The 23890-nt window shown below is 40.9% G+C and overlaps 1 protein-coding gene across 1 annotated transcript in view; it reads right to left on the bottom strand.

The window, feature by feature from the left end:
* Window positions 1-1747: 1747 nt before the first annotated feature.
* The window catches only part of MAP4K5 (mitogen-activated protein kinase kinase kinase kinase 5), a 72657-nt gene continuing 50514 nt past the window's right edge, over window positions 1748-23890 (bottom strand). Inside the window, exons 17-33 of the mRNA XM_074869236.1 lie at window positions 21103-21145; window positions 20449-20659; window positions 19850-19947; window positions 19707-19748; window positions 18983-19067; window positions 18813-18892; window positions 15146-15206; window positions 14180-14182; window positions 13976-14090; window positions 13771-13829; window positions 12343-12446; window positions 11776-11953; window positions 10732-10800; window positions 9935-10027; window positions 8041-8111; window positions 7288-7343; window positions 1748-5085 (exon numbers count right to left, since the gene is read on the bottom strand). Coding sequence (XP_074725337.1) covers window positions 4998-5085; window positions 7288-7343; window positions 8041-8111; window positions 9935-10027; window positions 10732-10800; window positions 11776-11953; window positions 12343-12446; window positions 13771-13829; window positions 13976-14090; window positions 14180-14182; window positions 15146-15206; window positions 18813-18892; window positions 18983-19067; window positions 19707-19748; window positions 19850-19947; window positions 20449-20659; window positions 21103-21145 — 1456 coding nt within the window. The 3' untranslated portion in view covers window positions 1748-4997. The remainder of the gene's footprint in view (window positions 5086-7287; window positions 7344-8040; window positions 8112-9934; window positions 10028-10731; window positions 10801-11775; window positions 11954-12342; window positions 12447-13770; window positions 13830-13975; window positions 14091-14179; window positions 14183-15145; window positions 15207-18812; window positions 18893-18982; window positions 19068-19706; window positions 19749-19849; window positions 19948-20448; window positions 20660-21102; window positions 21146-23890) is intronic.

The following is a 23890-nucleotide window of genomic DNA, read 5'->3' as shown; positions in this document are numbered from 1 at the left end:
CCACACACACCCCTCAGGGCGCTGAGCCCCCGCCAAGCCTCCCTCAGGGCTTTGTGTCCCACAGCACCATTTTGTCTTTACCCCCAGCGCTCTGCTTTTTCTCGGGGGAACTCTGGTTTTTTACTCAAATTTCCTTGCAGGGGTGGGAGGAAGAGGGAACATTTCCCCCAGCGTCTGCGAGCTTCAACCAGAGCCCACAGCATGAGGGAGGCCGTTCCCCAGGGGTGGCAGATTTGGGAAGCCCAGGCACGGGCGTTGCTTCGATGGCTGACACACAGCCAGCCCCTCCTGCTCCGGCGTTGGTGTGGGGCCTGAGAAACGGTGCATTTCCCTCAAACATCTCCTCGTTCTACACTTGAAGCACCTCAAGTGTCTGTCTGCCACCTGATGAGCTTCCACCAGGAGCTGGACCCTTTCAGTGAGTGTTTCCATTTCTTATCTTCACAGGATCTTTCCTCATGCATCCGTTTAGGTCCTTGGCTCCTCAGCCATTTCCTCATACCCTAAAGATGGCTTTTTATGGTGGCAGTTACTCCCAGTAGTAGATTTGGAGATCTGTGTAGAACACCCTACTCCACCTCATGCCTCCTCTGTCCCCCATCCTTTCCTGGGGTGCTTCCTAATTCTACTCAGCACAAAAGATCCACCCTTTCTTTTTCTTCCTAAGCCTTGGGGATGAGCAGTTTCCTCCTGCCCTAGCTGCCGCACATGCCCTCTCTTTTTGGTTCTTTCTCTGCACGCTTTAAAAATGAGAGGCTGCATAATATGACTAATGTGTTTTTTGGCAGAACTATCCTGCCATTGAAATTTTTCCCAGCTCTATCAAGACTTCTAATGAAAGTACCTGACCAACACCGTGAGCCAACTCAACTCTCAACAGCGTTTCCGAGGAAGGCTTCCGATGCAGCGTCTGATCCCCGAGACCCGCAGAGCTGCCTCAGAGAGGTCCAAGGACTACGCTGCTGAGGAAGCTCCTCAGATGAGAAGTCAGATGGCAGGTCAGTCCACAATCCAAATTGCTTTCCCAGATAACACTTAGAGCCTGATGCTGAGATTCACCCACAGTGGGAACAATCTTCTGCAGAGGAGGAGTATTTATCCGTATTTATTTATTTATTTACCAGTAACTGGTGGCTGTGTTGTCCAAAGGCACATTCACAAACCCCCTTTTCTCTCTACCTCAGCACATCCCTGAGGATCTGGGGTACAGATGGACGAGGGCTGAACCACTCGCATTACACCGGTGGCCAACGTGCGAGGGCGAGGCTTGTATAAACCGCCCTAGATCCTGCCGTGTCCCGGGTGGACTGTCAAATGCTCATGTTCCAGTTTTCTTATTCTAAGCAACCCTCCAGAGCCCAGTGGCCACCTCGCTCTCTTCCCGATGAGCCAGGCACAAGGTAGCCAGCCTCTGGTTTTCAAGCCAAACAACTCACGTGTGCTCACGTGGTGACTCCAGGCGACTGGCAGCAGGGCTCTGCCGGAGCAGAGGGCTGGCTAGTAGGAATCTGGAAAGAGTTTGCCACTGCTGTTCTGATTTCTCATTTCTGTGCTATCCCCAGCCCTCCCTTTCCTCCAGTCGATCCGCTATAGGTAGGAGATGTCGTGGGGTTCCCAGACAGTCTGTAGGACTGAGAAGAGTGGCCAGGCCTGGACAAGGCCCTTCCCCCTGACTGCCATGAAACCTGGAGAGCAGCTTCTTTCCAGATACGTCCGATAAGGTTGCCAGCAAGTCTACCACACCACATTTAGGTATCCAATAAAGCATAGTTTATTTGGCATAGACTGAAATGACTGCAACAGAAATTTATGTGGAACAAAGCCTAGTTACACCAACTGGAACGAGTGCAGTTAGAGTCTCAGTTACAATCTAATGACTAAACAAGGTAAAAAGTACATCTCAAAGTCTCCCAGTCTTCTCCTTTTCCTTCAGAGAGAGAGTGGCTTGCTGATGTGTTGTACCTTTCATCTTTTAGAGAGATGTCATCACCATTACAGTTGCATATTTCAGTTACAATGAATTTGGTTAGGAAATCAAAACAGACTAATCTACAGGCTGCTCTTCAAATACTGTTTGTACTTCAAAGAGCACTGGGAGCCTGTTTTAAGGCTTTCAAGTTGAATACATGAACCCTGTGCATCAAATAACTAATACTTTGATAGCTGTCAAAAAGAGTAACGAGGGGGTGAGCAAGCTTTTGCTTTATTAACTCCAAAACCACACACTAGGCTTTCTCAACCCTGGTTGAAATGTCACAAAAACATACAAAGATACAGACAACTTAAACAGTCTAACAAATACAAATTACACCAGTCGGAGTCACTGAGACTGGCTGGTTCAGCTATAAAACATGCAAATCCGCTGTGCTATACTCCGCTAAGAGTAACGAGTGAGGTTTTACGCTAGGGAACGGTATCTTGCAGATCATGCCAAAAATGCCACTGTCTATAAAACCAGACCAGACCAAGCATTTCAGAATATGCCATTAGAAATGCTTTAACAGCTAAAAAAAGGAGGTTTGATTAAATGAGGACTTTTCTAGATTCGTTTTTTATGATTCAGCAAATCACCAGTCATTCATGTCATTCAAAGAAAAACACTTTCAGTTGATTACTTTTGCATGACAGTGTCATGACCTAATAGTTATTTACTCCAGTTACTCCCCATAAATATTCATACTTTATTTACAGATTTCTCTAGTCTTTTAGAGATCTTCTTTAAGTGTTTTCAAAGATGATGCCAAAATTATGTTTGCAGTGAATGAGGTAAGTTAAGTGAAAGCATTTGCTCTACAGTATCTACAGCTGGTGCTTCACTTTGTCTTAATTTTCATTTTAAAGTCTTTGTAGACAGGAGTTATACCATTTGAGGGTTAATCACCAATCACGTTACCTATGGAGAAGTAATTTCAGTACTAGAGAACTCGATTTCTTTAAAACACAAGAATTACGTGTCCTACTTTCAATACTGCTGTCCCAATTACAGCTGACCACATTTTCAATACATTGTTCGTGGACTGATTTTTAAGTTTTAGCTGTACCCTTACTATTTATTAAACTTTGACAGAGTTTCAGAACTGAAAAGCTTGACTTAACTATCAAGTCAACAGCAAGAATTAGTTTTGAATGACAATGCTAAGTGGATAAAATGCTAAATTGTGTGCGGGTCTATTTTTCCTCCCAGACCTTCAGAACGACATAAAACTCCAGCTGTACCTAGTAACAAACAGCCATTACTGAGTCATCACGTGCGCTGAGTGGTAAATTATGAATCACGCAGCCCCATGCCTAAGCAGACAACCCAGCGCCCCATTCCTCAGGTGGTGACTTAAAGATCAAACCGCTCCGGCTCCGCGGCGTCAGCAGAGCCGTCAGCCAGGCCAAGCCCTCGTAACACACTTACCTTTACTGCTTTATTAAAATGATGTGTCAAGCTTCTAACCTGCCTTTCCTGGGGTAGCAGATCACAGAAACCCAATACGGCAGTGTGCTGCAGGAATTCATTAAAAAACCCCTCAATTCAAATGTTTATGAACTGCTACTGTATCTGCCTAGGGACCGTGTTTATTTACATCAAAGCTAGCAGGTTAATGTGAGGTAGTAAAACCAGATGCTGTCCTGTAGTCAGTCTATATTTATATTTAATGGTACCTCAAGAATTTTAATTAATGAGGAAGACAAAAGGAACCGATGTGACTCTTTAATGGAGAAATAAAAAGCGAAAGAAAAACGCAGGTGACAAAACAGGGGAAGGGAAAAAGTGATCAAAAGCTTTAACATAGAATACTGGTTCTTATCATATTTATTTATACTACACAGCCGGGGAAATAACCATTTCCAAACGACTGTCTGATGACAGCAGCTGGATGGCTGTACAAATAAAAAAGCTCCTAAGGTCGGTTATCGCTATCGGCTCCCCTCTGGAATAGTATAAATAAACTATACGTCATGGGCAGTTCGATACATGATACTTTCATTCATTAAGGATGATGACCAGGTACAATTTCCATTTCACGTCACAAGGCTTATCCCTAATTTATGAAAATAAAGCATATATATTTTGTACATTTTTATATATATATAAATATATATATATATAAAAAAAATACACACTGCCGGTCAACTTAACACACATGCGCACATGCACACACACACACACGTATATTGTACACACCCACCCAGGAGCAACATGTCCGACATCAATATTATATTTTGTGTACACACCCTACATCTAGTAGTAAATAAGAAAATCCCTTTTATAGCAATTCTGCAGGCAAAAAAAAAAAAAAATCAATACAAAATACTTTGTTGTACAAAACTGCATTTTTACAAGATCAACCGACATTGTAACATACCCCTCAATAATGCACTACATCCCTACAAGAAAAAAAGAATAATCAAATCTTTATACAATTGTAAAAAAAAAAAAAAAGCTGCTCTGCAACCTTCCTTTGCTAAAAGTTAGATACATTACACCATTCTAGCAGCAGATTAATAAATAAGGATTAAATAGTCTATTATACAAAGCCATACTGAATGGCAGATTTAAAACCAAAAAGCTTTGCAGATACTTCCACTTCCTACACAAATCTTTTTTATTAAGAATAAGATCCAGTATAAAACAGGGAAACAGCCAGCACTATATCTATATCTACAGAATGTAAGGAAAATCCAAGGGAAGTAAAATATTTAACAGTTTATGGCACCTTTACTGCATAACATTTTTTAAAGGCTCTGTTTCCCTATAACTAATGAGTAAAGGGCTATTTCTCTCATAGCTTTTATTAAGCAAACTCGATATAACCAACCACACAGTGGCAAGAGACAGAACCAGCTGTTCCCAGCTGCAAAAATGTATTGATTTCCACCCTAAAACATCATTTAGGCATCCAGAAAAGAAACAGTAAGTCACAGTCCCGCTTGTACTGAGTTTCCTAATGCTTCTTTATTCCTTGTGTGGCAAATTCACTCTGTTATTTGCGTTAGGTTACTGTTGCTTAGTAACTATTTTCATGTCCAGCCAAGATGTAGAGATTGCTGTGTGCAGTCGGATTTTCTGTTGGCCTGCTTTCTAACACTACCACCCTGCAATCAAACACAAACACAGTCCAAAAAGGTTAGTGGCAAAATACGAAGCACACTGCGTAACTGCCGAGAAGGAACTCCCAGGTTTCTACAGATTGGAGGGATTTAGGTTCTCTTAAATACCTCGGGTGTTTTATTCTTTACATCAGTTCCCTCATTTTCCAGCGTCACTTCTGACAAAAACACTTGAAGTGGAATATAGAAGGAACAGAGGACTAGAAGCAGCTTCTTGAACCCGAATCTGCCCCCTCTCAACCACAAGGCACATGCAGTGTGTTACAAACCTCTTCCAAACAGACATCCTCCACCTTGAAATAAGCTGTGTCCTCTGCTTCTATCAGGAAGTTATTTCAGAGTCAGAGTGTTGTGAGGAGACACAACCCTCCTGGCATCTGCACCCCGATTACGTTTATACCTCCTACATCTTGCGATAAGCATCAGCCACTAACCTAAACAGTTCTCCTCCCTTCTAAATATTTATCAGCCAATGGGTTCATTGGGAACACTCAACCCCATCTCAGCCTTTGTCCTGCTGGATCATGTTCCTGTAGGCTCCTCTGGAAAACCTGTCCCTCCCTGCCATTTTTAATGTCCCTCTCCTGTCATTTTTAAGATTAAACTTTTTTCTCTGCTTTTTGTTTTCTACCTGTGTATCAAATAAGCCAAATGTGTCGCTTGAACTCCGAGTTAGATTTCTCAAAGGGAGCCTGTCTCAGGGTTGGCATTGCACACACACTCCCCTCCCATGTCACATTCCACAAAGTTTTCAAATGAAGTCTCACTCTTAACAGCCTCTGTCCCTGCTCTTCACTTCTGCAACTTGGTAGTTCTTAAGCAATCCAAGACAAAAAGGTGCTACCACATCTCATTCACCTGAGTGGTAGAAAAGACTCCTGCTCCGTATGTACAGAGATGGCAAAATACAAAACAAAAGATTTGGCAGTTCAATGAAATCAGAATGAAAGAAAATGGCTTCTCTGCAAAACTGGACACAGCAGGACTTCAACCTTATCTCCAACCCCCAAAAGAATTTTGCACTAAGTTGTTATTCAGACATGCATGTCTTCTATAAAAGTGCAAGCTGAACCTGATGAGACGCTGCTCCCCATCCCTCTGTGTGTTTAGGATGCTCCTGTGTTCGCCAGCCCAACATGGAAATATGAGCCACTGAAAGGTACCAATTCCAGCACGCAAGAAAAATTTCCATAAGCTCCTTCTTGCAGTAAAATGCCCCTCGCTCTGCTAGGAGTAAGAGGGAAGGGAATTACCACTGCCTGTCCGCACAAGGGGGATAACAGACAGAACAGGCAGAGTAGGCATTGTCAGACCTCACACGGTGTTTGTGTTTTTGAGAGCTCAGGGTCAGCAGTGGCAGGGATCCTCAATTCCAACTCTGTGATCAAGTACAGTGGGTCCTCGATGAGTCAGGTGCAAAGCAAAGACTTCAGCTGTCTCTTGGATAAGCTGCCCCTTTTCAAATGAGCTAGCATGCTCTCACTCTCTCTCTGGACTGGGGATCTGAGAGCATAAGTACCCAAAATTATGGATTACTTACAGGGAGTGAGTCAGAATTTCCCAAAGGCCAAATGAGGGAGCAGAAGATCAGGGATTAGAACTGGTTTCTTGACTCTTTACTATCTATTTCTACATTTAGCGCTCTGGCTATCTGAGAAACCACAAGTACACACGTCCAAATCCAGAGACTGGGACCATTTCTGCTGAGGTTTCAAACCTGCACTTCTCCCCAACCTCTGTAGCTGAAAGGACTCATCCGGATGTCGTGGATAATGGCTGAATTTAGACCACTGTGCATTAAAACCTGTATGCGATCTAGTTTGCTCTGCTATTTCCAGACCTCAAGGCCCAGAGCAGTGAAGATTATTTTTAAGTAACTAGCTGCCAAAATAATTCACCAGTTCACCAGGAAAATCCAAGCCAGAAGTGCGCTGGGCACCCTGCTGACCACAGGCCAAAAGCAGCTTCTCATCTCTCCCTCACACTGTATCTTTGCACTTATGTTTGTGTTCACCGCAGTGGAAAGGGGGGGTGTGTCACAGGAGCTCTTAGGCAGAAACAGTGTTAAGTGCCTCCCCCAGGACTGCCTACAGATAGATCTCTGGTGGGCTGGAAGACAGTTCCAGCTTGAAGCTAGAAAGCTGGTTTAAATAAAAGAAAAGGTTTATGTTTCTTCAAGGTGATTACCTGTCTGATCCCAGTAAGCGGAAGACCCTGGTTTCATCTGATATCTCTTGGGTAACCTGTAGAAAAATAGAGACATTTAAGTCCATTTCAGTGGCAAAATTAAATTTATGGGGCTGAGTTGGGGGGAAAAAAGATCAGTCTCTTCAAAAATTCAAATACAATTTAGTGCAAATTACAGGACTGAATCGGATAAATCGACGCTAAGCAAAAAAGAGTTTTAAATTTCATAAAATACAACTTATTTTAAATAACTTTATTGTAGACTGTTATCAGTCTAGATGACTTGGTAGCACAGATGGAGTATGTTGATCCAATCTTTGTCAGCAGAGACTGACTAGCTTTGCTTGTATATTCAGAGGATGCCATCAAAAAGGAGAGTGTTCTTTTTGAAAAAAGGACACTTTTTTGGTAAGAGACACTTTAAAAAAAAAAGGTGTTTTTTTTTTTAAAAAGGATGCTGCCAACTTGAGCTTTTAATCCAAGAAAACCAAATGCTGCTTACGCCAGATCTGTACTGGCTCTGTGCAGAAGTTCAGGAGTCTCTGACTGATATTCTTGGAAACAGAATTGGCTAAAGCATGTGCATGAGCTTTACCAAGAGCAACATATGCAGGCAGGTCAGAGAAAGCAACCAGCAAGCTGAAGCAATGACAACACGGAGCACAAGCATTATCACTAGGGAAGCAGCTAGAGGGGCCTAAGGATCAAGTGGTAAGTAAGAAACAGGAAGAAATTAAACCTGGAGAGACTTACTTCATCCGACTTAAAGCTTTTGCCCTGCATGCCGTGTTTCCAGAAGGCCAGCACACTGTCTTGAAGGCACACTGCAAAGGTGAAACACAAAATAAGACCTGAGCGTGGCTTATCTGAACTACAGAAACCTGGGTTTCTCACCAGCAGTGATAAGAGGAAGCATGTGGAGAAAGTACGTGGTGAGACCTGGACTCCTGGTAGAGCCAAACTCCAAAATCACTGGAGAAAAACTGGATTGAAATGACTGTTTGGATCTGAGACGCACATAACTTTTTAAAGTGCAATTCAAAAGATACCACTCAGACATTCCATGTTTGCCAAGTCAAGATAGGCATCTCTGGTTTTTCCTTTTCTCCCTTTCACTTCTACTCTCTAGATCTTTGTTTTCCTAATGATTCTGGAGAAAACACCAGGAAGTGTATAAACATGCTGCCAACCAAAACGCTGTGAGTTGCTGGAAATTACAGATCATTTGACTTACTATATTTACTTCAAAATAGATGCAAGCATGAAAAATAGGAGTCTTCCATTCAGGGCCAAAGAGAGAACAGAGAAAGCTACCAGCTCTGCATGATTTAATTACCAGACTGCTGAAAATAATGGACGAAGAGCTTGGTGTTCTTTAGGCGGAACATATTTTACACCGCGTTTTATTTTCCTAAATTCTACTTGTTTTCCTTTACTATTCCTTCAAGTTACAGTTTGTATCTGCTCAGTATTAGCCATGTCCTAAATACACAGAACAAAGGCAGTCAGCAGAATCCTAAGAGCAATATTTGTCACAACAGCCTTAGACTAATCTTCACCTGCTACTCCCCACTCCACCCTGCAATCAGAGAATGAAGAGTTAATACCCTGAATTCCCAAGAGACCGCTTGGAGTGTAAAGAACTGCTCACGTTATCCAATGTCAGCGAGTAAATGCAAGACTTCAGGATAAATGCTTCTGTCTATGAATTCCTCCAGAGTTCAAAGGAAAGGCAATGCTCGAGTCACGTTATGCATGTGTCAGCAGGAGATATTGTATGATACAAGTACAGCAGTTAATTAGAATGTGTCAGAATTTAGGGAAGAATCATAGGCTTAATTTAAAATATCTTCCTTCAGGACAGGTCTGGCGTATCTAAATAGAGATGTTGTATACAAGAATGTGCACTGCTTTACCAACTGCTATTAAAATACACAATAGCTATGTCAAGAATCTCCTTCTAAAGGGAAGATGCCTGAAGAACCCAGAAATGCAAGTTGTACAGAACTGCTCATAAAAGCAAGTTGTGTCTCTACTGCTTTTGATTCCAGAAACAAGTTCAGTTTCTAAGATACAAAATTATTAAACTAACGGTAATTAGATACTTCTGAGAGCTTATTACATCGGAAATACTTGCTTGACAATTACAATTCAAATTTTAGAAGCAAGGCCGCTGTGCTCTAGTAGTCTCAAGACAGCAGCCTGTCCTCTAAGAATTAGACTAAACTGCTACTACCCTGACTCTTAAAAAAATGGATGTGCTATCACTTTAAATAAAATCTTAGCTTTTAGAAGACTAACAGAAATTTTTGTATTACTGAAACATTTTTGCCTCCCCAAAGGTTTTTCTCAGTGTTATGGAAATGACCAGAAATTATTCAGCCTTATTTTTAACTAAATCATGATACATCTTATAAAACAGAAATGACACCAGATGGAAACAAGCACACGATCTGGCAACTGCCTTACTTTCTTCAGCACGTCAGTACAGACAAAGAGACAGCACAGAGTACCCTGACACAGGCAATTTTTAGTGTCAGGCTCCACTGGGTGCACTAGACCAGTCTAGATTATTAAAAACCCTTCAACACTCATCCCTCTTAAGTTCTTAAGTCCTTGAGAGACAACAGAGAAGCAAATCACTTACCCACTGACTCAATGCAGAAATCAAAGCTCAGCTCGGAGGCCAATTTCTTGCTTGACTTCAATTTCCCTTGTAAATTCACAATTTTCACAAATTCTCAAGAAAAACAGAAAAACAAGTATTAAACCCCACTGCTGAAAAGGATTACTGATGGCTTTAAGTATGAAATATTAGTTTCATCTTTCAAGCACAAAGAAATGCTCAAACCTAACATCTACAGTATTTGCCTAAAATGAATTCAAGAGCATCCTTCTCTCAAAATAAATATAGAAAACCTTCTTAGTCACTTCGCATGTGTTTAGACTCTACTGACAGCCTTCCTGCAAATAACACACAGTGCAGAAATGTGAATTCAACATAATTTAGGAAATTTAGGCAGACTATGTCATTGCAAAGTTCCCATTGAGGTATTAACCTCTAATGCATGAAAGATATGGCTATAATCACTGTGTATGACAGAGCGGTAGCTATTTATCCTGCTAGATATGCAACAGGCAGATGTCACTTTTTCCATGTAAATTTTGAAAATTCCTGATTGGCATAGATTTGAATTCTGCCCTGTAAGGCTGCATTACATTTCATTTCAAAAGAAACAAGAATGATTCACACATGAAAAGTGGAATCACAAGAGTCAAAATGAAAACCCACTTATCTGAACTGCATCTTTTCCAAAATATTACAACCCAAATTAGTAACAAAGGGAGAAAAATTAACTTGTGGTAGAGTTAAAATCAACAAGTGTGGCAAAACGAGTTGTGCACAAGATGTAGGAAGCTGCCCAACAGAGATGTGTTACTTACTGTCCAGGCAGACTAGGACAGTGTCTCTTTCCAGCTGTGTTACATGAATGGCATCTAACTGCTGATTGCCTTGTGAAAAAGAAAATAGATTATTTTATATCACATCATAAGACTCATCTCAGCCTCCCCTCCCCTCAACCTCTTAACAATTTGCTACAGCCTTTTCAGTATGCTACAAACCTTTAGCAACTTACAGTATTTGTTAGTCTTAAATATTTTTAAGGCTATATGATCCCAAAATGTTCTGGGGGAGTACAGGGCCTAAGGACAAACCCATCAGTTCAAAGCAGGTATTTAATATGAAAGCACTACTGTTTATTGGCATAAAATACATTTTATGTTACAGTTCAGCACAGCAAGTCAGCCTCCTTCGTGAAGAGGCATAATAATGAACAAAAGGAATCATCAAGGGAATCTTCGCTCCTAAAAAAATGCTCTTTTCCCATAAATCCACATCTGGAAAGCTTATTATGCCAATATAAAACTAGATTTAATAGTTTTTCTAGTTTTTATTAATGAAGTTCTTGGTAAAGCTGCTAAAAAGCAGTATTTAAATGCAAAGAAGTATATCCAGAGCAGGCAGCAGAGAAAAGCATCTGCAAGGTATCAGCTAGCTTTTGAAGATAAAACAAAACCTTCTAGTTATTAATAGCCAGCTGAAGATGACAAGCCTCCCCCAAGGGCTGGAGGACAGACAAGAATGCAATTATGTGAATCTTTACATGGGAAAGAAGGGGAAAGAGGAGTAAGACTGATCCCAGGAAGAAGTATGCAACCACAAATGAGAACCCAATCAGCAGGGGCTGCATTAGTACTTAAGGAAATTTATAAAATAAAAGATGTGTCTAAAACTGAAGTCGTTTAAGAAAAATTGTTTATACTGCAGTTGGCAGGAGAAGAACCTGGGATCAGCTTCAATATGCTTTAGGGAGAGAAGCTGCATCATTCTGTCTAGCCTAAAGGGTTTCCAAATGACTTCTGAGGGAGAAATATCCAACTGTTACCAGACAACAAAAAGGCCGCAAGATGGACCAACAGTCTTACCTGCACCGATTTCTGTAAACCACGAAGAAGCAGAGTTCAAGTTGATTGTCTCAAACTGAACTACCTGATTGGGTTCAGTGCCCTTGCTGATAGCTACGCAGACCATCGGGTACTCCTGCTCTGGGATCACTAGCATTTCAAACACATTCAAGGGGCTTGGCAAAGGAAAATCAAAGTGCTGGAAAAAAGAAGAGTAAGGCGTTTGTAAAGTTCCCTTTTGGAAATAAGAAGCCTAAAATAACATGCACAAAGTATAAAAGATGTAGAAGAATTTTTCACTGCTACTAAGAGTGCTTTTTTAAGACAGCGTGAGCTGCGAGCAATATTACACCGTGCAGAGGTACAGGCTAGACTGTTATTGCTAGGACTGAGCTCGAGCCAACGCTTGACTGACTTCAGCCACAAGATTTTCTTAGTCAAAATGTGTCAAGCCAGATTTTCAAGTGCTCAGAACCCACAAACGGGATTAGACTGGGATGTACTTTCCATTACAAATTCTGGAAAGGCTATTTCAACAACTGTATAATGATTAAGATTAAATGTTCTAAATTAAAATGAAATACTTACCTTTATTAACATGAATTTCTGCATTGGCTCATACCACTGTAGTAGAACAATTCCAGACTGCAATGCACCACACAGGTATTTATGTCCTGTGTAGGGATTTCGTACTGTATAAAATAAACAAACAAAAAACTCCAGAAAACAACCCTTTTTAAAAATTCTGCATTCAATGCATACTTGAAAAAAACCCTACAGCTATCTTTGCAAATAATTTAAGAAATAGCATCAGTTTCACACTAATTGCCTTCTGGCTTGCCAGTCAAATATCCACAGTGATTAATATTGTGCTACATTCCAGATAAATTAAATTATACTCCTAATTAATAACCACTAGCATTCTTTGAGTCCCAGTAAAGAGGCCACATGCTGACTGGCCAGAAAAGCTGTAACACCTTTTTCCTGGGGCTGTATGAGCAGGGGGAGTGAAAGGTCTGGGTCAAGTTGTGATTTAAATAAATAAAAAAAAAAATTCCCAAGCAGTGAAGATGGTCCATAACTTCTTGTGAGCTTTGACAACTAATGGAATAATATGTTAACGGGTTTGGGGTTTATTGTTTTTTAAGCTCTGTTGGATACAAGACCAGCCTGACTTCAGGAATCATTTGTAAATATGCCTGGTGTAGGCACTTTCTATGAGCTAAACAGGATATCCAAGCTTGCAACTAGGCACTTTATGCTCTGCTTAAGCATTTTTACAAGTGTAAAGGTACAAGTTCACACGGTACTAGGGCCAGTTCTCAAAAGGACATGCATTCTGTAGAAAGCCCAAGCCTTTTTGAAAGTCAGTAAAGCCAAAGAGAAATCTGTAACTTCACAAGCTTTAAGTCTTTTGCGTACACTTAGAACTTGAACGATGGCTTCACTCCTCCCCAGGTTGACATAATTTTTATTCATGCCCTGCCCTTTTTTTGTGGAAAATATTCTTTTCAAGTTAGCCTTGCTAAAAGTTGGATCTAGGTCAACAAAGCAGAAAGGGTATTTGTGTATGTGCAACAAGTCTGGGATTCTGTAACAAGCCCTGCACTCGCAGGCAGGCTGCGTGGCACAGTGACTAGTTGGCTCAGGTGGCAGCCTGAAGCCAGTGACCCCAAACATTGACTTTGTCACCGAGAGCTTCAGCAGCAACACCCCTCAGCTGCATGCTGCTGGCAATCCCCCGAGTTTCCTTTCGGACCTTGCCCTAGACAGCAGCATTTCTAAGTGAAGAGCTGATATGAAAAACGTTTTTCCACTGAACAGCATAAAGACCCCCACGTTAGTTAAAAGGAAAGCTACGCACCACTTAGGCACAGCCTTAAGAAATAATGCAGTCATACTGTTTTCTGAACAATGAATTAACTATAAGTTTATTAAAAAGAAATGAGTTTAAGACATGCCATGCCCAACGACAAAGGCCAGGAAAAAAACCTGCAGAACTGAATGGCTACTCACCTATACAGCATTTGTGGCATCCTTTTGTATCAGGGATCTTTGTCGTTAAGGCAAACTTCCTGGAATAACAATTATGAAAAAATTGCATCAACAAGAGATGTTGAAGGCTCTTCATGCTACCAATTTAACATCAGTGCCAATTTACAATCAGTATTTATGGGAATTTTCACTTGTTAAGAATTGTCTATAAGTGAAAGATTTGTACCTTGGTAATATTTTGTCAGGAAACCTATGGGTTTGAATATGAGCAGCTAATCCTGTTTTTTTGGCTTGTTCAAACAAAGCTATTAAATTATGGGAGTAGAGCTGGAACGTTTTCCCTGCGAGAGAGAAAAGCACAATTGACATCGCACCCATGCCTCCAGCAGAGAACTGCACGTTTTAGAAAAATGTATGTATAGAAAATTACCTTCTAGAAAAATGGACCACGCGTGTCAGATATTTCAAGTCCGGTTATGAAGAAAAATAAAAGAAGACAACAATAATAATGCATATAGAGAAGACATGGCATTCAACTCAAAGTTCCTTTCAGTAACACTAAAGCAGCTCTGAAAGTTACTTTTATGTAAACATTTTTAGAAGGCTGTAATTATACAACAACAATTAATTGTTCCAGGACATTTTCTAGAAGTGGTGTTACACAAACCCCTGCATGTTTAAAGGCACATTCCTACAATTTGTCTGCATGGCACACTGCCTCTGTTTCCTATCCAGAATGTCCTATTCCAGGACAACCGATTAAAAAAAAAAATAAATTATTTTTTCAAGAATCAATCTCCTGGATTAGCATTATTTCACAACCACCTCGATCTCCTTCAGATTGAAACTGGTGTTGTTTTAGGGTGGATTTTTCTTCTGGATCTGGTTCATACCAAAGATGCTGCCAGGCCTACAATACACAGAGTGATCTCAGCTACATTTTGATAATGAGCCTATGTTAATCCTCTCCTAATTTTGTTCTGACACATGAAAGCCATGCTTATTCTGACTCTCCTAGCTCAGGGAGCAAAGAAGAGGACACTCTTTAAATTCTCTAGGCACTTTCAGCCAAATTGCAGCCTTGGCAGAGGCGACTCTCGTTTGACAAATAAATACCAAGTGCTGAGCTTTTCCAAGCTAACTAAAAATAAATAAATAAGTAAAAGAATATGGTGGGACACTGCAGACAACTGGCTCCACTACTTGTATACATCCACTTTTATCACTGGAAGTCTTTCACATTTAAAGACTCTTGAAGCAAAACTTCCTCTACAAACACAAGAAACAATGTGTAGTCTTCTACTTCAGTACAGTCAAAATACATTTTACTGAATTATGACTTTAAATGTTTCTCTTTATTTATAATTTTATTAATTTTCCCTCTATTTCTACATACCTGACAAGGACATTAAGGTGTTATTGATAACATACAGCCAGGTGCACTTCCGGGGAAATAACTGAAGAAAGAAAATATTTCCATTAATAAAAACATACAGGAATTTCCAACCGTGGTCTCCACTGTCTGCTCACCTCTGCCACTATTCCTGCAGGGATCGACACTGGAAAAGGTCCCAGCTGCAACTACAGTTTCCCCTTTAATTTGCTCTTTTGGACCCTTGCTTAGCCCTTTTCTCTGTCTGAAAGCTTTCATTCCTTCCCTCTTCTACCCTTGAAGTTTTCAAAATTCAGTTTTTCTTTATTTTTTAATTAGCAGCACAGAACCAAAGTGGGACAACTGGCAAGACTGGAATACCATAGATATAAAGATACAGCTTGCTCAGGAATGAGCCAGAGAAAGAAAGATAATGTTACTACAGAAACCTACTAAACCTCACAAAAGTCAGAAGAGAGAGGAAAAAAGGCATTATTATTTTCTGACCAACTTGAATTACCACAAAATCCTGTATTTTGTGGGACACACCTGCCTGGCTATTTGCGTTAGCACGATGCTTTGTAAAGAGACAGTTCAGGGAAGGCATTGGGACTTATTTTTGTTTCAGAGGGAAGAAGTTATTTGTGGCGCAGCTAGTCTAGATTTGAGAAGATTTTAAAGTTAAGAACCTTTTGACAACCTGAAGGGTATTTTGGTAAAAGCGATGGCAAGTGACAGCATTCAGGAGTCTCAACAAAAGAAGTTATGGATAAAGACAACAGAATAAGGACAGGGATTTTTTTTTTTTTAAAAAAAACAAAAAAGACTAAATTTATTGAACAATATTCATAGGTAAGGTCCTCCTCAAGGAAAAATTTCCAATAAGAAAAAAAGGAGTTCAAAGTATTAAGCTATTTCTAAAGGAGAATATTAAAAAAAGACAACAGCAGACTGGTCCACTGAGGGAAGCTGTTGCAAAACAGAACAGAAGATGCTTGAATCCAGGCTCTACAAAAGAATGATTGTACTGGTTCATGCAAATGCCCATCTAACCTAGTATTTGTTTCCAACAGACACCATAAAGTGATGTAAATTCTCCTAAAAATGGTGAAAACATGGAAAAAAAATGCATGTAATACTGCACCTAATACTCTGCCAGGTACCAAGTTCTTCATCTCAGAAACCTGCTGAATCAGATACGGGCTTTACGTATTTAGTGAGCTTCAACAGATTAATCCTCCATAAATTTGTCCAGTCTCCCCTCTGAACTCAGATAACTCCTTGTGTTTGCAGCTCCCCATAGCAAAAAGTTCCAAGCCAGTTACTCACTGTTTATTTTCAATTCACTTAATGTCCCCATTGGAAGAGAAGGGAAATAGTTGTTCCCTATGAACTATCTCCAAGCCATCTCAAGATGGGTACATATTTCTCATATCCCCCCCATGCCTTAAGTGTCACAAGTACATCATACAGAAAGCGGAAGCAAGGATGCAATGCTAAGGATGAAGAGACAATCACAAGATAAGCCTGAAGGAAAAAACATAAGAAAGGTTAAGATGCAAATCAAATTACCAATATAAGAGAAGTCGATAAACGTGGTGACTAGGAAAAGAAGAAGGCTAGGCCCACTGCTTGACAGGAAAGAAAGACTACATGATTTACAGTTAATAGCAACAGGGTAGAAACTTGTTCTAGAAGCAGAAAAAGAACACATTACATTTTATTTCATCTAGATACACTCATGTCAGCAGCTCCCAATCAAGTTTACTTTACAGTACTTAAGAACTGGCTCAAACCCCAAGGTCTCAGTAATGATTATTGTCAAGATCTGATGGAGGATGAACAAGGACCTCAAGAAGGACAAACACACTACCTATGCCAAATAAAAAGGGCGGTGGGAATTGCAAAATAGTCTGACTGACTGGATATCCAGAGTAGCACAGGAACAAGCCACATACTTTTTAATTACCAAGGGATAACAAGAGCAGCTAGTGTAGACTTGTGCAGAACAGGCTGTATCTGAACATCTGAATTTCCTTCTTTAACAGAATAACTGCCCTGCTGGGGGCAGTGAAACAGTACAACGTGAAACATATGTGAAGGATCTTGTCCTGCGTGCCATTTCCACATGCAAAATAAGAAAAAAGGGGGTAGAAGAAATTGCAGAGAGAAAATATACAACTGGTTGGACATAAAACCAGAGTATCTATCAGCAATTTGCTATTTAACAGAAGGAAAAAGCAGCCTGTAGATACATAGTGTCTTCTCTGGTCTGGTTCTATTCAGTCTTTTCACTGAAAAACTAACAAGGGAATAAAAGTATACTCTGAAATTGGGACATATTAACCTTGGAGAGACAGCGAGCACTTTGGAAGATGTGATTAGAATTAGAAGTTGGAGAAACAGTTAAAAATGTGCATTTGGTGGGGAGAAATCAGAAAATGAATAAAAGCAAATAAGGAAACAAGTGGCACGGCAGAAGCGCTGCAGTAAAGCTCTGAGGTTTGAAGTGGATCCCACCCGACCTCTGCCAACTGAGAATGCTCTCACAGAAAAAGAAACTTTCATTTTGGGGTGCACTGAATGTTCTCTCTACCTACGACTGGCATATCTAACCTTTCAATAGGATAAAAAACCATGTGGAAGAAAATGTACAAGGAAAGAGATTGCTTTGACTAACGGAGTAAAGAGAAAATTGAGGTAAAAAGGCCAGGGGGTCTCCAACAGCTGCCACCACAATTTTTAGACATTTAATATAAAACTAAGTAGTTGTTCCCCACGTCTACTGAGGCTACAAAGAGATAAACAACTTCATATTCAACACTATTCTACTGCATTCAGGTGCACCCTCTGTTCTCTTGAAAGGATTTTCTCATCGTACTGAATTCAAATTCCCAATTCTCACCATCAAGCCCTTTATAATCTCTCGCTTTTGTCTGTGCAAAACTACCCCCCTCCATGACCTTGCTGAACCTTTTCTTTTGTCCCTCTCAAGTTTTCTCCTCCAGCACGATGTTCCCAGAAGCAGCAGACTTTCTCCTCCTAAGCACAGATCTCTGTGCAGCACCCTTTCTGTGAAATCACCCTTCTCTCGCTATTACTCATAGATACACCCACTCTGCCAACTCTGCTTGCTGACCTGTGCCATGTTTTGACTGAATTTCACACTCTTTAGAGGCCTGAAGTGCCTTTGTGAACAGCTTTAGAAACCTACAGGTATAAATCTTACTATCAGTATCAATCAACTCATCCCTTCCAGAATACTCTGCTACTCCTGACTCTAAAAAAGCAAATGCAACAATACCATGATTGCATGAAGTGGCTTTGGAAAAGGTTAGAGAGCCCAAGAAAACAGAAGCAAATGCGTATTTATTGGTGGTAACAACGTCAGTTAAATTAAATGGCTGAGGGCTTTGGTAGTGGAGAAGCAATATGCCATCTAGTGGTGATGAAATGGAGAGAGAATGGGCAGGTAATCAGTTGTCTGGAGAAGAAATGTTTTAGTAGAGCACTCCTTTGAAAGCAGTGTTACATAAGCAGCAACAAAAAATTCAGGGAGGTAGTGGAACTATTAATTTTTGGAATTCCATTGCGGGCTTTGATGTGAACCAGTTTATGCCACAAAGCCTGGTATCCCATCTATCCCCTCTAATACCAAACTTCCTTGCTTCTTAATATCCCCCAAAATCACCTGTTCCATTGTTGCTTCGTGAAGTTCATTCAAATTCAAAGTATAGATACCTTCTTCCGTGCCAAAGATAATGTACTGATCTAAAAATTGAAGACAAATTGATTATTTCACAAGATCATTACCACTTTGGCAACAGGCAGGTTTAAAATACAAACCTAAAATAACTTTACCTTTAGTATCTGGATGTATCCATGATGTCGCACAATTAATCTTCAAAGGACAACCATCAAAGACTTTGGAAAAACACGCTCCCATCTGAAAAACACCGAAACTGAAACCTGAAACAAGTTTACAGCATAAAGTGTTTATCTTCTGGCACTTGGCCGCTTAGTACACACCTGTGCACACTGCTGCTCTCTTTTTTCAGACACAAACTTACTCTAATATGCCTTGATGCAAAGCATTTTTATCTTCCCCAAAGCTACAACGGTACCTTCCAAACCTTTTTGTAGACTTTGTACACGTTAAGAAACACAAAGTCGGATCAGAACGATATGAACAATTTTAAGCACCTACTGGGTAAGAACGAGATTGAGTGTTTATATAAATGCCATAACGAAGGGAAAACAAGCAGAAATGTTGAAGTAATAACACCTTCTCACACCACTACCACCTCTCCCCTTTTCTCTTCGCTAAGCAGGAACTGCCAGTAAGGGATCACAACTCACAGAGTCAGTGAAATCTCCAACCCTTCACATCCAGATTGAATGGTGAAAGGAAGTTTTTAAGAAAAGGAAACAAATATTGTGGATTCAGTACATGAAAAGTATCTGGCTATGAGATACAGAAAATCACCACAGAGGAGCTGGTGGCTTATTCTAGCATATTCTGACAGTAAAGAGATGCAAGGACTTCAGGCTTCCAATAAGTCCTACTGCAAATGAGATTTCTTACCAGCACCTTCGGTGTTGGTGGTAATCCATTGATTGCTGGCTTCTGTGGGAAGAAAGAAAGATCATAAAATACCTCCCACGCACTGCTGTAAAGTTAGCTAGCTAATATGACAGTGAAATCAGACTGAGAGTCACCATACTTACAGGAAAATCTCTTTTCTCTTTTTTACGTGGCAGTTGAGGGATTTGTCCAGACCCTTCTGCGTTTTCTTCAATGAGTTTCAGCATGCCATCCCCATTTCCTGAAAAGAAGCCCAGACACATTTTGTAGCTCACTTGACAGTGAAATAGAAAATATTTTGTTGCCCTATTCTCTCCTCTCCCCTGTGTCTAGTGGAGAAGTGAGCTCTGAAACTTCCATATACACATCTCAGGTAGCTGAACCCTTCCAAGGACAGCTGGCCACTCTTCTGCGTGCTGAGCTACACAGTCATAAAGGCTTCCTATTATCCAAACAGTCCCTGGGCCACAGTTGAGAATAAAGCTGTGGCAAGGTCCTCACAGATGATCCTCCCTGCACATTCGTTGGGTTTTTTTGTTATTCCTGCAGGCAACACAGGAACGGTACTGCCTGGCTGAGTGCCCTTGTTTTGGGAAGAACGTTTCCACCATGGGTCTAATAAGAACCAGCACAGCCGTAAAAGAAAAGCTGCACCTCGTATTAAAAAAATTAAATAGCTGATTCTAGAACCGATTTCTTTTTACAGGATGCAAGTCACCTTTAGGAAATGTAACGCATTTACCTACGTCGCTGTATCTAGCCGTGAGCAATCCAGGGCTGCTGATGCTGCTGGTCATACCAACGGGGGAAGAATCATTCTGAGACCCACACACAGGGATACTTTGTCTCCTGTGAGCTGGTGGGGCTCTGTTCTGCGAGTCTGGGAAATGTTTTATTGTCTGACATTTCTCATCATCTGGGAGGTTTTCCTCAGGATAACTGTTTATTCTTGGCTGCAACGAACCAAAGAGGTGAAGGTTACCTGGGAAATGGCACCTGGAAGGACAAACTTCAGACAAGTTTAATTCGAGTCAGACTGCTTCTACACAAACAAACAAACAAACAAAGGCATTTGACAGCAGAATAATCTTAGAAGTATTCTGTCTCTGATGGAAGAATCACAGCAGCAAGCAGAATGCTGAACAAGAACACATCCCACGCAGCACGCTGTACCTACAAGTCACTTTGTCTAGGGCAGCAATCAAGGCCAGGAGTTGCCAGAGGTCGAGACTGTACAGACTGCAAGTCAGCATAAAATAGGAGGCTGCACAAAGTCTGCTAGCAAATGGTATTTGATAAGACTTTATAACCTACTGAGAGCATCGGACAGAAGCACTGCAGAGGCTGCACAAGTGGCGCTTGCCACCGAAAACTCTTAAAAACCATCATGTCTTACCTTAGGAGGTAGCGGAGGTGGCCCTGCTCGCTTTAGTGTTGATCTACAACAAAAAGGCGCAGTAGTTGTCTTAGTCAAACCAACAACATAAACATAATTACTTGAGAACACAGACTGTAAATAAGACCAGCTAGATGCATAGAAAAGACGGATCACAGCATTGCACGAACGGGGTTAAACTAGAAGTCCAAGAGAGCGAAAAAAGCACGTTAATCTTGTTAGAAGTGTTGTTTTTTTGATAAACTCACGTTCTTTCATAAATGCCAATGTTATAGAGCGTTCTGCGCTGAAGGGTATTTGAAATTAGCAAATAAATATTCGTTCGGGGACTAGTTTGGTGAAGTTTGCAGCTTTTGCTCTGGATCAGACAAATGTGTGGGCACCAGACGAGCTGCACATACCCCACCAGAGCTCTGCAGGAATATCTGCATGTCCTGTCACTACCGGGCCTGGCTCATGATTGATGGATTCATCAACACAAAATCTCCTTTAAAGTATTAGGCACTTCCATAGGCACTCTAAGATAACCTGAGGAAGGAGAGCGAGGGAAGAAAGCATTGCTTTGCAGACATTCTCCTGACAATCAGATAAACAGTCAAGCGTGCGTTAGACCTTTGAGAGCAACCAGCCCTCACTTATTTGTGAGTGGCAAAGCTGCCTGCAGCATTTTAAAGGAAAGAGGTTTTGCCAGAACGCTGCCTGCTTTAGCGAGAGCCACAAGGGGTAAACACAACTGTACGTGAAGGAGGTCCACTCACTCTTCAACATCTTCACTCCCATCGCCAAATTTTGTAAGCAGTCCCCTAGGTAAAATGTTTATAAAATTAAGAGCTCTGCTCTAAGGTCGACACATGCAATTAAACTGATGGGTGACGTCATTTAGTTTCATAACAAGCATCTCCCAGTCCTTTTCAAAACAGTACTTCTCTTATTCACTGCATTAAGCCCTTTTTCATTTAGTATGGTCCTTTCCTTCCCCTCACCCCGCCAGTAATCATTGCAGCTCTCTTCCATACCAGATCCCATCAACTCATCTTTCATTCCCTGCCTGGTGTTTTAAGTATTGCTGAAATGCCTAATAACAGTATAAAAGAAAAAAAAAAAAAAGAAAAAGATGAGAACAGAGGAAGTTACTGGGAGACAAATGGAGAAAAGTCTTTACAAAGGCAGGTTTCCTCCTTTAGTATTATACACTAAAGACACAGAGTGTTTCCCATTACAGTGGGATTTTTTGTTTCAAAGCTACCCCAGGGTCAAAAAAGAAATTGTGACTAGAGGATCAAAGCAGCACTGAAAATACAACCCTGAAAAAAACAAAAACTGATAAAATTTTGCAAAATGGCAATTGTCAAGCTCTGTCTTCAAAAAACCCATAAACAGCATTAAATCAAAAAAAATCTAAACCATAAATCTAAACCCAATAAAAAGCATTCCTTAGTATGTTGTTGTGATGTTGTGAAGTCTAGGCTTCTGCATTTAGGAATCGTGAGGTGGAAGAGAAGCTGCTGCCTTGTGCTTCTTCAGGCTGCAGCAGTCCGGCACAGTCCCAGCCTCTGCATGCAGAGCAGACACCCCCGTACCCCAGCAACTCACACCTCCTTCCACGTTCCACAACGCTCCACATCACTCACTGAGGGATGACCACAGGGGTAACGAACAGGAAAGCAAAAGCATATTACAGAAAAACTAAATTTGGATGAATGTAAAATTTCCCTGCAAGTTACTTCTGAAGGGAAAGCAGCAGACAGTTGCCAACTCGAACTATTTGGAACTAATGAAAAATTTTTAAGAGTCTAACCATCAACAAAAAACACCTTCATAATACAGAAAATTTATAAAAAAATTATTTTAAAATGCTACAATAAGGATGAGAAAAACCAAGAAATAAGTTCAAATCCCTAGGTATACTTTGTGGTATTAATCTTTCCAGTCAAGTAATTCCTGAACTGAAGATATCAATCAGCACTCACTCTGACCAAAGCCAAAGGGCATGAAAAGCAAGGACCCCCCAGCACACATCCTCTCTGTACATCCCTGGTATTACTCAGAATTGCTGGGACAGAGGAGCTATGCATTTCCTGTTTATCTTTTCAAACTGGAAGTGGTTTCCAAGTAAGCAGCACGGATTCACTATCCAGAAACTTTCTGCCTGTCCTCCTTGCAATACTAAATCTTTATCTATTTACCAATTTATAGCCCTAGCAACGTTTGCTACAGCTACATTCAGGCTTTTAATACAGCCTGGTATAGACAATAATGCTCCAGAACCAGAGTCAAATCAATAAGTTGTTTTGCTGGGAGGACCTTCCCTCCCTCCCTGCTCCTCAACCCTGCAGATTCCAGCTGTCTGCAGAAAAACCAGCACTCAAGAGAAAGACTTTCAATCTGCAGCTCATCGGGGTCACACAAACAAACCGAGAGAGGAAGGAAAGCACTAGCTGTCATTACTGGACAAGGAGATGCAGGGCCTAGAGAGCCACCCCAAAGTTTTACTACAGTGAGAGTGAGAACAGAAAACAGGTTGAACTTAAAAAGACCCAAACACTGGCAATCTCCGTGACACGGCCAGCTTTCCAGGGGGCTGTAATGTCAGCTGACAGCTTATGCAAGACTTTATCTGCAAAAAAGCCAAAGAAATTCACTGTCTGCTACTCAGTTCCAAATAAAGATGGGAAACAGGCTCTTCTAGCTGAGCAATTATTTTAACTGAAATACCACCTTTCCCTACATATGTGCATCAGTCAGTGTTACTGAACTTCCATATTTTTCACTGCAAATTCAAAGATTG

Source organism: Strix uralensis, chromosome 4 (assembly GCF_047716275.1).
Source record: "Strix uralensis isolate ZFMK-TIS-50842 chromosome 4, bStrUra1, whole genome shotgun sequence".
Taxonomy (NCBI): domain Eukaryota; kingdom Metazoa; phylum Chordata; class Aves; order Strigiformes; family Strigidae; genus Strix; species Strix uralensis.
The sequence above is the reverse complement of the archived record's forward strand: the minus strand, read 5'-3'. Positions and strand labels throughout refer to the sequence as shown.